General features: G+C 44.3%; 1 protein-coding gene across 1 annotated transcript in view; it reads left to right on the top strand.

Moving 5' to 3' along the window:
* Positions 1 to 17270, top strand: part of Fer1l6 (fer-1 like family member 6) — a 118036-nt gene that overhangs the window by 22926 nt on the left and 77840 nt on the right. The window contains exons 11-15 of the mRNA XM_060389388.1: positions 5525 to 5633; positions 7699 to 7882; positions 12139 to 12259; positions 13817 to 13917; positions 16435 to 16525. Coding sequence (XP_060245371.1) covers positions 5525 to 5633; positions 7699 to 7882; positions 12139 to 12259; positions 13817 to 13917; positions 16435 to 16525 — 606 coding nt within the window. The remainder of the gene's footprint in view (positions 1 to 5524; positions 5634 to 7698; positions 7883 to 12138; positions 12260 to 13816; positions 13918 to 16434; positions 16526 to 17270) is intronic.

Raw genomic sequence — 17270 nt, 5'->3', positions numbered from 1 at the left:
ATCTTCCTGGCAAAATTGTGCTGGCCTAGTGCTGGATCCTGAGGTGTGTCCTCTGTTCATGCAAGCAGTATGGTCGTATGCTCAAGATGAATTTCTTCAGAATCTCTTGAGCATAGATACATGGAAATTCAAAAGAGCAGAGACAAAAGTAGTCAGAGACATTGGTGGGCGTGGGCAGTAGGATGAGTAAACTCTGCCTGTCTCATTTGGTTTAGCTGCATTATCCTGGAATATTTTTTTTGGATGTGTGACCACGTAGGAAGAGGGAAGAAAGGGGAGAATAGTTGGCAGCAAGCTGTGTGATAAGAAGTGGAGAAGCCTCACAAACCTATTAGGAAATCACAGCCCCATCAAGTGCTTATCTTCAATTAGTTGCCACCAGAAACATATCCGCAGCGCCCACGCCCAGCTTTGTATCAACAGCATGAGATTGGAATGTCAAGATGGACATCAGCTGTGACAACCCCTCAGCCATTATCCTAGTGGTGCCGTTTGTGAGTTCTGTTTGTCATCAGTAGCAGAGGAAGGTTGATTCCAGTTGATCCTGCTTAATTCTGTCTGTGGGAATGTTTCTTGGGTCAACAGATAGGGAGATAATGGCTGCTCACCCAGAGCTGTCCGTTCCTAGGGAGCCTGGACTGAGCTCAGAGCTGCAGTGGGATAGTCACTCTTACCTTAGAAGAGCTATTTATTTTTCTTACTGGGATATTAAGAAACCACTGCAGAGAATTCAGAGCGCGGGACTGGACACATTGACTTTAGTTCTACTCGTGGTTCTAACGCTAACATTGCCCTGGATTGCCATTTATTCTTGAGCTAAATGAGGTCCTGTAGGTCACTTTGTCATAGACAACTTCTGGGGGCTGATGAGAAAGTGTGTCTAAATGGTCATCAGATCCTTTAGCACCTACATGGCTAAGCTTGCAATGTACTTGTGGCTGTTAGCCACTGCTTTCTCCCTCCACCAAGAAGTGGCTATTTAGAGCTTGCCACCTGTTGTTTGTGTCTTGGCTTTTTCAGCACCTCTTTGGACTCTTCTCTGGGAAACCCTTTCTGGAAATGTTTGTTATCAGTTAGTTGGGGACGGGGGTGGAATTGGCATTGTCTGCGTGGGGCTGTGAGTGTGTGCCTGTTCAGAATATAAGACAAGGATGGAAACTTGACTTGGCATTTGTGGGTAGCTTAATGGCTACTCAAGTACACATCTCCTGCATCTGCCTGTCTGGCAATCACTCCTGCTGTGAGCAAGGCTGGACAGGGAGATCCAAGGAGAAAGAAGCTAGGAGAAGATCTTCAGAATCTAAGTCAACATCCTTAAGACATTTTGCTGAGGGTTCCTGAAGAAAGAAATTGTAGCAGAAAGCAAGGGGGGTGGGGTAGCGAGGGGACTTCTCTACAAGTCGAGGTATAGAGAAGCTTACTGTGCTACCGTAAAGAAGATGGTAGATATAGGACAACTGAGGTGCTTCTATGGCTCCATCCTCTCCTCATCTTGGTGTCTTATTGGTAGCATTTTCTTGTCAGATTCATTAGCTATCTGTTGTTACCCGACAAGTCACCCCAAAGCTTAGTGGCTTGAAACATCAAATGTTTATCTTCTCTCCGAGTGAGGAGTTTAGGGATACCTTAGTACCGTGGTTCTGGTCCACACTTTCCTTGGAGGAAACTTTCATCAAGATCTAGGCAGAGTGGATGGGAAGGCAATCTAGTGGTGACATCTGTCATCTCATTGATCACCAGGGGTGATGTGGCTGATATAGCTAGCTAGGCAGGTGTCTCTTTCTTCTGTAATGTTCCATGCCTGTCCCTCCCAGAAGCTGTGTGGTGACCTTCCCAGAACAGAGGAGGAGTGTTCTTTGCTCAAGGGTATAAGAGTAATTTCACTCCCCTACTAGAACTCCCAAACAAGCCCTCAAGATCTTGGCAGAGGCTATGATCTTTTGAAGGTGTCACGGGACTGAAGGAGCCATCTCAAGATGATTGCTTGACACTCATGAAATGTTAGTACCTTGGGGGCCCTCTGTCTTTATTGTTATAAGAATACCATTCCTTGCTATGGTGTCTCTTCCATAAATCCGAATATCCTTATGACATGGTAGTTTGTTTCCTTCCCCTAAGGTGCTGATCTAAGAGAGAGCAAGGCCATGACCAAGCCATGACACCTCAGGCACTTCTGCTGTGCTCCTTCTTCTTGTTAGGAACAAATCATTTCATCTAGCTTATATGCAGAAGGAAGAGAGAGTTAGGGGGAGATTAACTAAGAATTTGTGGACATATTTCAAAGCCACTACCCAGATCCGCTGTTTCCCACAGCCCGAGAAGATCAACCTGTCCCCTTTCTTGGTGTCTCTTCTTTTCTTTTTCAGCTTTCTAGGGCCACAGAGCCCCAGTGTCACTGTTTGCAACAACCTCATGGCACATCCGTGCACTAGGAGACCCTAAGATGCTGCTTTTCACGTCCTCCCTCTCATTATTTAAGAAAGCTCTTCTCTCCTCTGCCAAACTCCCAAAGAGCATAGCAAGCCTGGGGGATGTGATCCTTTTCTATTTAGTTAGTTAATGTATTCACTTTACGTCCTGATTGTAGCCTCCTTCCTCCTCTCTTCCCAGTGTTGCCCTCTGTCCTTCTTTCCCCCTCCCTCCTCTATTCCTCAGATAAGATGAAACCCCCCCCCCCCCCCGCCGCTCACTCATTCACCCCAGCACATTAAGTTGCAACAGGATGGAGTGTGTCCTCTCCCCCTGTGGCCGGGTGAGTCAGCCCCTCCAGGGGAAAGTGATCAAAAAGAGTCAAGGGAGTCTAGCATAGCTGTCCTCAAAGAGGCTCCAGCCAGCAGTGGATTGAAACAGATGCTGAAATTTACAGCCACACACTGGTCAAAGCATAGGGAACCACGTGAGATAAAGGGTAGAAGGACCTGCAGGTGGCAGGAGCTCCACAAGGGGACCAACTGAGCCAACTAACCAGGGCCCAGAGGAGCTTGTGGAGACTGAAGCACCAGCCAAGGACTATGCAGAGGCTGGAGCTGGGCCCACTACACAGATGTAGCGGACGGGGAAGTCAGGCTTCATGTGGGCCCCCCCATAAGAGGAGCGGGGGCTGTCTCTGACAATGTGATCATATTTAAAGTCCGTGAATGCTGATTGAACAGCTTTATAGCAAACATCTCGCTCAACACAGGCAGGAGTAAACGCAAAGCTTAACCCTGTGGAACTTACGCTGTAGGAGGGGAGAGAACACACGCAAACTCTATCCAACAGGAAGTAGGAAGTGATGGGTGTCAGCAACTACAAATTGCTGTTATTTATGTATGGGGTGAGAAAGTTTGGTGTTTAAAATGCTCGGCCTCCTAGTGCAACAGCTGGATTTAAGTTGTGTCAGTATCATGCAGGGGCCAGCGTGCAGGGAGACATGCCCGCCTCTGTTTGACTCTTTGGGAGACAAATTAACCCCTGTGTTAACTGCTTTTTCTTTGCTGAGACAAAACAACTGACTAAAAACAACTTTAAGGAAGGGGGCTTTTAGGTTCACAATTTGAAGATGCAGGCCATCAAGGTAGGGACCTAGGGAGCTGGTTCCACTGTGTCCACAGTCAGGAAGCAGAGAGAAACAGATATTAGTGCTCAGTTTACTTACGAGCTCAGTGCGCATTACGTATCAATAATTTCTCTAGTGTCAGGCATACTTCAAGACGGAGGGCTCTTTTTTTTTTTTTTTGACAAGTGATCCAGGCCCCATTGCGATACTTGCATTATAGATAAGGAAAGCAGCAGCCGGAGAATGGATTCCACTTGCTCAAAGTCTGATAGCTGACAGGTCAGCTGCTTTGCTGCGACTTCTGTCACCCTTGAGGTCATGGGGTCTGCTTTTTCTTCTAGTCTTTTTGGGGTGCTCACCCTCCTCCCAGAGAGTAAATTCAGTTCCCAGACTGCAAGATAAGAGGCTGGTGGACAGACAGTGACTAAACTTTAGCATTATATCCTGCTCTGCCCTGCTCTGTGTTTCTGGTCAAAAGAAACATTTTCTGGATTGTCCGATGCTACAGGAAAGGTCACCTCTCACCCACTTGTCTGAAATCTTTTGGTTCTCTTAGGGGCCTGGTTCAGGACTCTTGTTCAGTGGAACTCCATGCCTGTGAGGCGACAGTTGTTGTGTTCCCTTAGCTTATTGCTGAGGGAACTTAAGCCTTACTGCCCTTTCCTTGGGCTTTACTGAGGCCGGCTGCAAAGCTAGGAAGCCCCATCTAAATGTCTTCACCTCACTCAGAACCTTTGCTGAGAGAAGGTTCCACATTAGGAAGAGCTACTTGCAAAGAACTTAGTATTACCCTATAGTGAAGTGTTTCTCGACTTTCCTAACGCTGTGACCCTTTAATACACTTCCTCATCTTGTGGTGACCCCCAACCATAAAATTATTTTCGCTGCTACTTCATAACTGTACTTTTGCCATTGTTACGAATGGTAATGGAAATACATTTTGGAGATAGGTTTGCCAAAGGGGCTGCAACCCACAGGTTGAGAAGCGCTGCCCAGTGGCTCCTGCCTCATGGCCTGCCACGGCCCAGGCTTCCAGGCTACCTGCAGGATCCTTGACCAAGCAGCCGTGGTGAAGAACAGGCCTCAAGCCTTAGCTGACTTAAATTTGCTGTGTGGCCTTAGAAGCCCCTTAATCTTCCAGCGCTTTGCTTTATAAGGTAAACGGTAGAGGTTGGAGTAGATAACTCTAGTGTCCTTTTTGATATAAAAAGCGCTTGTGCGTCACATGCAGGTGGATCCCTCGCGGCAGCAGCAGCTGGGTTCAGTACCCCACAAACACTGGATCGATGGACGCGTTTGCCTATGCACGGCCCTTCTCTCTTTTTGGCTGACTTTCCTAACTAGTTAGGGAAGTAAACTTGGAATGTGGGTCAGCACCAGGACATCAGGTTAGCACGTGTTAATCGCAGAGAGCACAAGGTCTGGGCTCAGAAAGCCTGAGAAAGACACACAACAACACAGCTTCCTGTTCCTGCAGTCTCCTCTACTGTGAAATGGGAATGGGCCAGATCCCAGGCTCTCAGCGTCGTTATGAGGGACAATGATAAATGTATGTGAGCACCCAGCTAAGCCACATAGTTATGCTCACGTGTAAGGGACTGGTGTTATGACCTCTCAGCACCTCACCTTTGATTTCTGGGTCTACAAGCCTGCTCAGCGTTGGGTCCCTACCGGCAGCATCTTGGAGAGACATACACCCAGCTCATCTCTTGCTGTGAAAGGAGACTTTTTCCCCCCTGTATGTCAATCTAGCAGGGCAGAAGGTGATTCTGTGTCATTGTAGACCAGTGGCTCGCTGGGTTTGGACCTGAGTTTGTTGGCCACAACTGCTGCCTGTCTGCTTAGTGGCAAGGCATGGCGTTTCCAGCTCCAACAGAGACGCAGAGGTCTATGAAGTATACAAGACTGAATGAGTTTCGCTAACTTGGCTTTCTAGAGAGGAAAGGAAGCCAGCTCTGTCTAGCATTTTTTTTTCTCTATCTGTAGATTATGCCAGAAAAATATGAGGAATTTTTACTTTTTGGAGCCTTTTTTGAAGCTACCATGATTGATCGGAAGATTGGAGACAAGCCTATCAGCTTTGAAGTTTCTATTGGTAAGTGCAGATGCATGCGGTGTTTGTTTCTTGAATAAGTGAAGTAATGCCTTACATGAAGGTGATTATACTCCCCGAAAAATTATAATCAGCACCTCAAAAAGAAATGGTAGTTCCTTGTCTGCCCAATATCAACACATAAAAGGTAGATTTATTCCTATAGATTAAACCAAAACAGTAATCAGTACAGGTTTGAATTCAGGGACTTGAATTCAGTAATCTTGGTTCCATTACTTTGGGCTGACTTAATTTCTCTGGGTCTTGGTTTCCTCATGTCTACCATGGAAAGGATAAAAACTGCTCACAGAATTGTAAGATTTGAAGAATTGATGCATATTCACTAGAGGCTATAACTGCAATTCCCAGCCATCTTCCTTGGCTAAATGTGCAGCTCAACCAAGAGCACTTAATGCCATCAGAGAAGAACAGATTCATATCCAGGCAGTTCTGTTCCAACAGGGCAGAAGGAAGTAGAGATGAGATGCAATCCTGAGCTACACAGCTGGAGGCCTGGCACAGAACCCTGTGTCTTCATGTCCACAGGGTACAGATGTCTGTTAGAACTGTAAAAGACAAAACTCTGACAAGAGAGGCCTTATATTTTTCCTGTTAATTGATTTATTGAAAATGGATTTTTTCTTATCCCAAATCATGTTTTTCTCACATAGTTTATCCTGGTTATGATTTCCAATCCCTCCATTCTTCCTCCCAGTTTCTCCCGCCTCTTCTCCTATCTGTATCCACCCTGGTTCCATCTCTCTTGAGAGAACAGACAGGGTTCTATGGGATTACTAATAATATAGTATAATAAGACAGAAATTAACACACCACAGTTGGTCAAACAAACAGAAGGAAAGGAACCCAAGAGAAGGCACAAGAAACAGAGATCCACTCGTTTACACACTCAGGAATCTTGTGAAGAAACACTAAGCTGGAAGCCACTATATATACACAAAGGACCTGTAGAGTAGAAAGAGAGAAGAAAATATATAAAATAAATAAAAAATAATAAGATGAAATAAAGAGGAAGGTGACATGACCCTATGAGACAAAGAAGCTCCAAAGATGCGGTTGAGTTTGTTTTCTGCCCATCTACCACCAGGCATGCAGCCTGCCCTTAAGACTGTTTCTTTCGTCAGTGAGACTCCCTTGGAGGACATTACATTTTCACTTGAAAGTGGTTATTGCTTTGAAGTTAGGGATGGGGGACTATGGCCATTTCTCCCTTCAGCCCTAGAACCCCAACTTGAGCAGTCCTGTGCATGCTGGAGAGACCTTATTTTACATGAGGTCTTATTTTATATTTTATATAGTTACAGCACAAAAGCTGCCTCATTTGAAACCCTAGCTTTCTCCTTTTCTTTCCCCACCACCTTTCCTCCTTTCTCCCTTCCCCCCTTCCCCTGCTCCTGCTCTCCTTCAATAACCATTCACTCTTCTACAAACCTGATGTTGTCTTTGGGTATTCAGACAAGGAGTCTTCTCTTAGAGAAGAAACAGTTTTGATAAGGTTCCCAATATTTTATTGAGTGAAAACCCCATTTTATAAAGTGACACACCAACAATAACAGTTTATCAAGTCTCCACGGCCAGCTTTGGTGGGATATATCCACTAAGATGTTAAAAGTGCTGGTAGCGCAGAGAGCAAAGGCTGCTAAGCTTGATCACCTGACCTTGGTCCCTGGGATCATAGGTGAAGGAGAGAACCAACTCCTGCATGTTGTCTTTTGACCTCCACATTGCTCGTGGATATACACACTCACACAAAATAATGTAATGCAATAAAATAGATAAAAAATAATGTGGCAAAATAAATATCAAAATCTACAGGGGATTTTCTTTTTCCTTAACTGTCTTTCTTAATTTGCAACTTGTGGAGGTTCTACAAACAAGAAAATAGGAAGTTTTGACTTTGTCAATCCAAATTTCTCCTTCTCCATCATTTGTTCTTTCTGCCTTTATCCTGAAATCTTATCTCCTTTCTGGGAGAGGGTGTGGGCATGCCAGGCTGCCTAATCCTCCTTGGTGACACCCAGACCCTTGCCCATTGCCATCATCTCTGAAGGTAACTTTGGGAACCTGATTGATGGAGGGTCTCATCATGGGAGTAAGAAGAAATCAGCAGAGCTGACTGAAGAAGACGTCCTTCCTCTGTTGCACGAGGGAGAAAAAGATGTGGCCCATGATGGTGCTGTTTCCATGGCCTCCACCACTCACCCAGAGAAGCCTCTGGTCACAGATGGGAACAGGTAGGAGATATGAGGCAGGTGAGAACAAAGTTTCTGCTGAGTGATAATTTTGCCAGTTCCTGGGACTGTTTCATTCAGCTTTTCAGTAAGATAAGAAACACAAATTTTATCTCAGGGCTGGGAACAAGTTGCAAACAGGGAAAGGGTGATAACTATCACTCTATTATATCCTTTGCCCTCCGATGACACATCCAGGGAATCCATCTAACGGCAGAGAAGCCATGATGGTTACTCTTAGTCCTAAGGAAAAACATTTCCATGACTGCCTGATTAAAACAGCTGTATTTAGAAGTGCACAAGGGACTGGTCAGTAGACTGTCTCCCCTCAAATTGAGGTTTCAGAGAGCAGTGTCTCGTTGGCTTTCAAGGTCCCTTTTATGGGAAAGAGTTAGGGTTGACAGAAAATAGCTGGAGGCCAGCTGCGGTAGATAAGTGCAAGAATACATCATGTGGAAGGGGAGGGATCAAAGTGTCTGGGAAGACACATTGTGCAAGGGAAAGGGGCAATCATGTATCACAGGTTCAGAAATGCAGGAAGCAAAAGGGGTGAGCAGAGTCATGGTGTTGCAAGGTTAGCATAGGTTGAAAAACAGGGTTTGCAGGAGACATTAGGCTCCGGAAACAGAAACTTACTCTTTCTTGTAAGGCATGGAGACTTACTAACAACCTATGCCAATGTGGCTCCTTAACAACAGTGTGGCTCCTGTTTGGGTTTCTCAGTTACCATCTATAAAGCCCCCTTAACTCAGAAGCATAACAAGCTAAGAAGAAATTTTAAAGTTCAGCCCAAACCCAGCTGATGATTGTCATTTTTGCACCACTAAGGAAACTCAACTTGGTGGGTTATTGAATATGTAATTTCTGCCCTTACGTTCGCCACAGTAATTTACAAACTAAAGAATGATGGTGAGGCACTGGAAATGACCGCCTCAGAAAACAGTTGGGCCAGCACCATATCTTTTTGTATTGTGAGCACTCACAAACCTTTAATTCATGCAAATTTTCAGCCTGTAGTAAAAGTAAAATTACAGAGTTGTTAAAGAAAGCACCGTCAAGCACCACGCAGGAGATTTATGAGTGGAAATAAAAGCATTCGTGCATGTGCCTTGTTTTGCTGAGTCTCATGTTGTTTGGATGAGTAATCTCCAATGTCAGGGACTCTCGTGGTGGCCATTGCCATCCCTGTTTTACATGTGAGGAGACTGGCATCTACAGATGCTTCACTGCTGCACCAGGCCGCATCATTGCTTTTCAACCCTCTGCTCTTTCTGTTTCCCTCAGAAACTGACTTCCTGCTCTGTTTTCTCAGGCACTCCTCTTTCCTACAAGCAGATCGGATGCCCCATTTGAGTGGCTTGTAAATTACCAGACTTTTTTTTTTTTAGCTTCCCGTCTCTAGACAGATCCCTCCACTCTCAAAGTCTTCCAACCCACAGTTGGAGGATCGTCAGTTGTTCTCTTCCATATTTTAAAGATTTGTTTTATTTTAAATTATGTGCATATGTGTGAGGGAGGTGTGTGTGTGGGGTGTGTGTGTGTGTGTGTGTGTGTGTGGGTGTGAATGCAGGTGCCTGTTGAGTGCAGATTAGGGTGTCAGATTCCTTGGATGCACACACATGTACATACACACACATGCCCATACACAGACACACACATTCACACTCAGACACAAAAAGGCACACACAGACATATAGAGAAACACACATATATACCCAGAGACACAGATATACACACAGACACATACATATACACACATGCACGTACACACACAGACATACATACATGCGCATACAGACACACATCACATACATAAACACATATATACACAGAGACACACACATATACATACAGACACACATACAAACACATATACACACACACAGATGCATACATGGGCACACACAGTCACGAACACCCACAATATATGCCTATTTCCCCTAATAAAATTCCACTAAGCATGTGTTCTTGGATTTCCGGTTTCACAAAGTATGTGTCTTTGCATACAGTCTGTGCTGGGTAGAGATGAGGAATAAAATCAGAGTAGGTGACATCCAGTGGAGGCTCATCATTACATCCTAAGGATTCCATGTTTATTCTGATGCTGTGTTGGCAATCCATCCATACTGACGTTTCTCACTTTGCATGGACAACAAGGCACCTTCTCATTTGCTGCTTTTCCATTTGCACAATGGCTTACCCAATGAGCCTCAACTGCCTAGTCCTTGAAGACACAGCAACAAAGCTCTGAAAAGCACAGAGACAAAGGCCTAGACTACCGTTAGCACACAATAACGAGAGCAAAGAAACCCTGAGACCAAGTAGAACAGTATGTGGGTGCTTTTTTGATGCAGGGTTCTCAGTGAAGTAATTTTAGAGATAAAATAGAGAGTAGTTTGGTTTCTGACCTTTTGTCTTTGTTGTTCTCTTGCTGTAATGACAACTTCAGTCCCTGCCAAGAACCTCTTTGGCTTACTTTTCTGAATGGACACCTGCTGGTTTATTTAATTTTTACAGAGCATACCAGGTGGCCCTTTGCTAATTCTTTTGTTTACGTGAGGAGAAATTAATGTTGAAGAGATAAAAAGGAACATCCAATCTTTCAGGCTAAAGATCTTTGTAGTTTTTGTTTGAAAGAAAAACAAAACTTGTTTCTCTCTTCTCCTCTCCTCCCCTCCCCTCTCCTCTCCTCTCCTCCCCTCCCCTCTCCTCCTTTCCTATCCTCTCCCCTCCCCTCTTCTCCTCCTCCTTCCCCTCCCCCTCCCCTCCTCTACTCTCTCATCCTCTCCACTCCCCTTCCCTCTTCTCCTCCTTCCTCCCCTTCCCTCCACTCCCTTCTCCTCTCCTTTCTTCTACATCTCCTTTCCTCTCTTTCCCTCTCCTCACCTCCCTTCCCCCTCCCTTCTTTTTCCCCTCTCCTTCCCCTCCCTTTTCTCTACAATGCTCTCCTTTCCTTGATCTCATCTCCCTCTCCCCTCCCTTTCCCTCTCCCCTCTTTTCCCTCTCTCTCCCTTTCCTTCTCCTCTCCTTTCCCTCTCCCTCCCTTTTTCTCTCTCCTCTGTTTCCCCTTTCCTCTGTCTTCTTTTTACTGTTCCTTTCTCTCCTCACTCTGCCTCTCCTCTGTGCTTCTGCAAACCCCTATCTCTGTCCCTTTCTCGCCAAACCACCACAAATACATTTCTCTAAACGACATCCATTTCTCAACAGTAAGTATCACACCCATTCCAAGCATTTTGCTTCTGCCTTCATTCTGTACTTCTCTCTACAGCCCTGTGCACGTGTGAGGAAATTACAGGTGGCTGGGAAAACCTGATCATTAAGACAGCCGTTTTACTAAGGTGAAGCCTGGGAACTTGACCTCTTCCATTGGCCCTGCCTTCACACCCACCTAACCCCACCCCTTGGGAACCAAATCCACGTTTGTCCTGTCTTTCTGCTTTGTTTTATTCTATGAATGATCTTTCTCTATCAGCGTTAAAGAGTATTTATTCCACTGTCACCATCAGACATTCCTTGGGGCTCCACATCTTCAGTGCTGGGCTATACCTCTTATCCCTTCCTAGCCAAACAAGCCACTTGTATGATTGGCACCAGTGTCTGGTAACAAGTATTGAATGGATGGACAGACGGATGGATGGATGGAAGAATGATTCTAAACTACAGATTACTGATTTCTGATTCAAATTCTGATTCAGATTGGGATATATGCCTTTACCCACATTGGTATTATGATTTATTTTCTTCCAGAAACTTCACTCCATCTGTTATATCAAAGGAGCAATACAATATGCTCAGAATATATCTTTTTTAAAAGTAATCTTGCTCTTTTACTTTATCAGTTTAAGCCCTCTTTGAGGAAGGTTCGCCCAACATATTCTACACACTGATGATAATCTCTAAGCTTTGCCCTGTGTTTGGTCTTCTTTGGAGAGTTGCATGTAGCCCAGGCTGCCCTCGAATCTGCTATGCTGCTGAGGATGGCTTTGAACTATTCCTCCCCCTGCCTGTAAGTTCCAAGTGCTGGAATCAGATCTGCACCACCATCTTCGTTTGATGGTAACTCTTAACCCTTCCCACTGCAGTCACATAACCCATCATTTGTTGCTCACAACTCTCCAATTATAGACCAAGAGTGGCACTAACAGTTTGTGTCCACCCTTCTGCAGCCCGACAGAATTCAAGAAACATGAACAAATGGTTGCAATTGCTTGGAAACCACTGATTGCTCTCTGACTTCCACACCCAATGTGCCTTTACAGAAATTACAACTATTTGCCTTTTGGTGCCAAGAAGCCCTGTGTTTCTTTCATCAGTTCCTGGGGAGACCAGACATTCAGACTGCACTGGTCCAACATGCTGGAAAAAATGGCTGACCTCTTGGTAGGTGGCTTCATAGGCAAATTGGGAAACTGGGGGCAAAGATATGCTATTCTGTTCAACCAGGGGCTTGACCTCAGGTTAAACAGCACTGAATTGGTGGCTACTGTATGTCATGGCTTCTACCGTGTGGGACCAGAGGGATGAGAAGGTTTTGCAAAATCCTGGAATTCAAATCAAACTATCCAAATCAGAATCCAAACTATCTAAATCTGCCTTTCACCCTTACAGTGCCTAGCAAGTGTCTGACTCCACATCTCCCAAAGGCAGGAATGCGAAGTCATCTCACAAAGCCGACATCCTTACTTTGACTAGTTCTGTCTCCCACACCCACAATTTTCTTCCCACTCACCCCCCCAGGTTTCACGGGGAGGGACATCCTCTAATCTTCTGCTGGCTGTCCCACTAGATGGCTCTTGTCTTAACTTCTTATTTCACTAGAACATACACTAAAGACAGAATTATTATCTCCCTCCTCTTTGCTCCACACCCTGACTTCTGTAAAGCAAAGCAGTGTTTCCAGCTATGGGATTCTAGACATTGGGGAGCTGGACCATGAAAAGAGCCCAAGAGGCCTAGCTAGGCTCAGACAGTGTGGACGCTACAGGCTTTGTAAGTCTGGCCTTGTTTATTCTTCAGACACAGTAGACTTAACATCCATCATTAACAGTAATGACAAAACAAACCAGAATATTCCCTACAGGCTATGGTTGCCTTTAACACTCTTTCCTACTTCTTTGCTCAGCATCAATAGCCCTTCATGGCTTCTATAATTAAGTTTATTCCCCTTATTACAGCAATGAAGATGGTTCCTATTAATTTTATAAATGAGGAAACTAAGCATAATGGGATTAGTTCACTAGTAAGTGGCAGCCTGGATTGGAACTCAGGTAGCCTAAGCCAGAGCCCAAATCCTTAGCTTCTTACTCCATCGTGATGTCTGTTCTTCATGCATTGGAGGTGGGAAGGAGGCTTGAGTACTCAGGCACCAGGCTTTGGTAGGAAATGCAGGTTTTATAAATTCTAGCAAAGCAGTAGGAAGATCAGCATTTCCCTTTAGATGACATTTTCCCCCACTGGACTGCTGAGTGAAATACTAGAATTTAGGGCCAAAGAGAAATGTGAAATTATTACCTGTATAATACACTCATACACTCAGAACAGAGAGTGGCTTTTTAATGCCAGTAGGACCACCTCACTTTGTAATATTGACTTAAATATTGATTCTGAATATTTTTTTTACTAATTGCATATAAAACTTTAGATTATGAAATATTTCTCATGGCATCAGGTTTTCCACAAGGCTGGTTACACAGAACAACACTTAGTTAAGTAGGACCTGGGACACAGTGGCCCTGGGTGATGCAGGAAGGGGTACACACCTGGACCTAAGGAAAAGAAGGATCAAAGTAGGAGCACAGCAGTTTTTCCAGGCCACGTTCAAGGAAGGGAGGGGCTCTTCCTACCTCCTAAGCCACAGAGACGAGGATAGGCAGCTGTAGTTTCTAGGGTGTGACAATTGGTGATCTCTATACCACGAGTCCTGTGGTTTGTCTTCAGGAAGAAGGCATAGAAGAAGTGAGGGAGCTGGTCAAGGTTTCCGAGGAGGCACCGGAAGAGAAGATGAAGGCTGTGCTCCGTGACTTCATCAGCCAAAGCAGGTGGGTGGCTTTGGCAGAGCTGAGCCCAGATGGACACAGCTCTTAATGACTTTGAGAAGTCAGCTGCGCTCACACCATTGGATGAGCACCTCACAGAATTGTATTCGCTCCTGACTCTTAAACAACTAAAAGAGAAGCCAAAGGGGAAAAGCCAAAACAAGACACACTCACTGCTCAAGAAAAAAAAAATCCTCATAGCATTAGCACCAAGTCGCCAGTGGGGATTCTGTGGCAGCACAGATGGTAGGAAGGGCTCTCCGGGGGCCTCTAGAGGCAGCTCATCCCATGCGGGAGCAACTTGGGCCATCTCTTGAAATTAACTCAATCAAGACAAGCAAAAACGAGAATTTGCTAGAATAGACTTACTAAAAAGTGAGTGGAGATTAAATTATAACAAAGGTTAAAAAACAATAGATAATCTGCTATATATGTGTATTTGTGTGTGTGTGTGTGTATGTGTGTATCATCATATATTTATATACATATGTAGGTAAGCAAAGGAATGAATGTGTTGTTTGTGCTGTCTTCATTCACTTTCATTTTTTTTCAGCACAAAAGCAATATAAAGCGTGGGTCCTTCCATGAGCCAAGTGCCCTTTATAATTCCCTTGAAACATCTTTTAAAGGCTTCATAATCTTGTATCTCATGTTGGAAAGTACTGGCAAGAAAGTAATAGCTCAATAACTCTTCTATATTATGGGAGTGCTTGAGGATGATAATTAACTGTCCCTCTTGTTCTTCAAGTTTTCAGTTAAAACATCCGTGTGTGTCAGTGATCAAAATGGTAGTTTTATAGTTGGTAACCGCAGGTCTGAGAAAGCAGTTTGGACCTGAGGTCAGGTTGGAATTCCTTCTTCTGGCTCCTTTCTTGGTCAAGCAGTTGGTCTCCTTGAGGCCACCTCCACAGCAAACACAGCCATTCACCATGTAGAGGTGACGAGACTGCCCACAGTCAAAGAGCAGGCTACATCTGAATCATGGAGAATGAATGAAAGCACAAACCTATCACTCATCACAATTTTGATGTAGAAAAACGTCTTTCCACTAGCCTCTGTGACAGGAGAGACCCTAAGCAGCCAACACGTCTGCTCGGGCTGATCCATCCTGGAGAGTAGGATGGGGTTCCCTGTACTTCTAGTAAACACAGGAATGCAACAAGAAGACTCCCACCTCAAAATATAATCCTCCTTAGTCTTTGTAGAGGGGAACAGGAAATGCAGCTTTAATGGTATCCCCGAAGATAATCACCAGGCAGAGCCCGGGTGTGGGGTCTCTTCTTAGACTCCCCTTTGTAAGTTTCCTTTGCGATAGTTTTCACCACAGAAGGACCGCATCCTCACTGTATAATACATGCATCTGTATTCCATGCTCCACAGCTCTATTGTGGCTATGATAGGAAGTGATGCATTTTCAATTTCTCTATATTCCTACTTTCAGAGATAAAAAAAAAAAAAAGAATCTGTTCTCCTGGACTGTTTTTCCCTGCCCTTGCAGACATGCATCCTCACTCACACACACTATGAAAGCACTTTGTTTCTTCCCAATGAAAGCAGATATCTGTCTAGCAGGTTGCTTCTGAACTCAGTGATTTATCATAGGCATCTTCACACATAGATGCACCATAATTAGCTTAATCTGTCTTTAACAATAGTTAATTGTTCCATTTATATTATCACCACAGTAAATAGTCTATAAATATATTCTTGCAAAAATCATTCCACTGTTTCTGAAGGACAAGAGTTCTAGTGTAATTTTTAAATTTAATTATGCATATGTTAAAGTGCTCATAGGTGCTACCAAATAGTTTGTAAGAAACAACCAGTTACTTCCACAGCAGCATGCATTTCCCATACTCTCCCGTACCACTATTCATTTTGCATAATATTACTTTTATAAGTGAAGTAGCATTGATTCTAGTATTCTTTTAGTCATCCCTAAAGACAATATGTTACTTCCTTAAGATTTTAGGTCCATTTACATTTCTTCTCGAGTTGCATTCATACCCTTTATTATTTTCCTTTTTAAACACATTTAGCATTTTATTTCCAAAAATGCTACTCTTCGAGAAGGTGGGGCCATATCTCAGTCTTAATTCTAAAATATCTGCTTTGTATGTAACATTTCAGAAAAGTCTTGGTGCATCTCACCTATATAAGGCTGTATTATTTTGTGGACATTTGTGATATATTTTGATAGCAGTTGCGACGGCTATGTATGAAGTGGAATTCGTAAATCTCCCCCAAACACAGGGCCTGGGTATCATTTCTAGTCCTTTTTGGGTGAGGAGGGGGTCTATTGGAAATGTTAGCACACCTAACATTTATGTTGCTTAAACCTAAATTTAAAAACCTCGGTTTATCAGCTTTCCACTGTGCCGCAGAGAGTAACTGTCTGTCTATATGTCTGTCTGTCTGTCTACCTACCTACCTACTTACCTACCTGTCTATTTACAACTCTCTGGAATCACACAAATGGGTTTTCAGTAAGTAGGCTGCAAAACGGATATTCTCTTTCAGAGCCTTTATCTCTGAGGCAGAAAAGAAGCCGAAGATGTTGAACCAAACTGCGCTAGATAAGAAACGACTCACGCTCTGTTGGCAAGAGCTGGTATGTGAAAACCTATTTATATTTTGAACAGAGAGAAAGCATGTGCTTTAAAAATAAACCTCATGGATGACACATAGGTCGTAGGGCAGGCAAGGACAAGGTTTAAAGAATGTATTTTTCTGTGAGGTAGAGACAGCAGTGGGAAAGAATGTGTGTTGGGGTAGGAAAGGAACTCATCTACTGGATTCATAAGGACGATCTGGAAGCCCAGGAATTCAGTTTCTTACTCAGATGGAGTCCCGATTGTGTGGCTCCCCTCCCCCGCCCCCGCCCCCGCCCCGGCACCCCACCACCCCAGCTACCGTGTCTATTTCTTCTGAAATTTGCATTTTGCTAAAACTGTTAGGTGTGGGCTAGAGGAATGGCTGGGCATTGGGCGTTTAGGAAAAAGAAATGCTCTTCCAGAGGACCCGGGTTTAATTCTTACACCCACGCGGAGGCTCACAACTGTCTGTAACTCCTGTTCCAGAGGATCTGCTGCCCTCTCCTGGCCTCAGCGCACATTGCACATGGTGCGTAGACACATGTAGGCAAACACGTACATACATTTTTTTTTTTTTTTTTTTTTTTAAGGCTAGGCTGCTAGACAATTTCACCTTGATGTCTGCCCCACACACCAAGAAGCTAAAAGAAGTAACAATTCTCCCCTCCTCCGGTCCCCATTGAAAATCGTGTTAAGGGTTGCCAGGACTTCTTGAGAACAGGCGGCTACTGATGTCCCTGTGTCCTGCCCACTGCCATCGTG

The sequence above is a fragment of the Meriones unguiculatus genome, chromosome 8 (assembly GCF_030254825.1).
Source record: "Meriones unguiculatus strain TT.TT164.6M chromosome 8, Bangor_MerUng_6.1, whole genome shotgun sequence".
Taxonomy (NCBI): Eukaryota; Metazoa; Chordata; class Mammalia; order Rodentia; family Muridae; genus Meriones; species Meriones unguiculatus.
The sequence above is the reverse complement of the archived record's forward strand: the minus strand, read 5'-3'. Positions and strand labels throughout refer to the sequence as shown.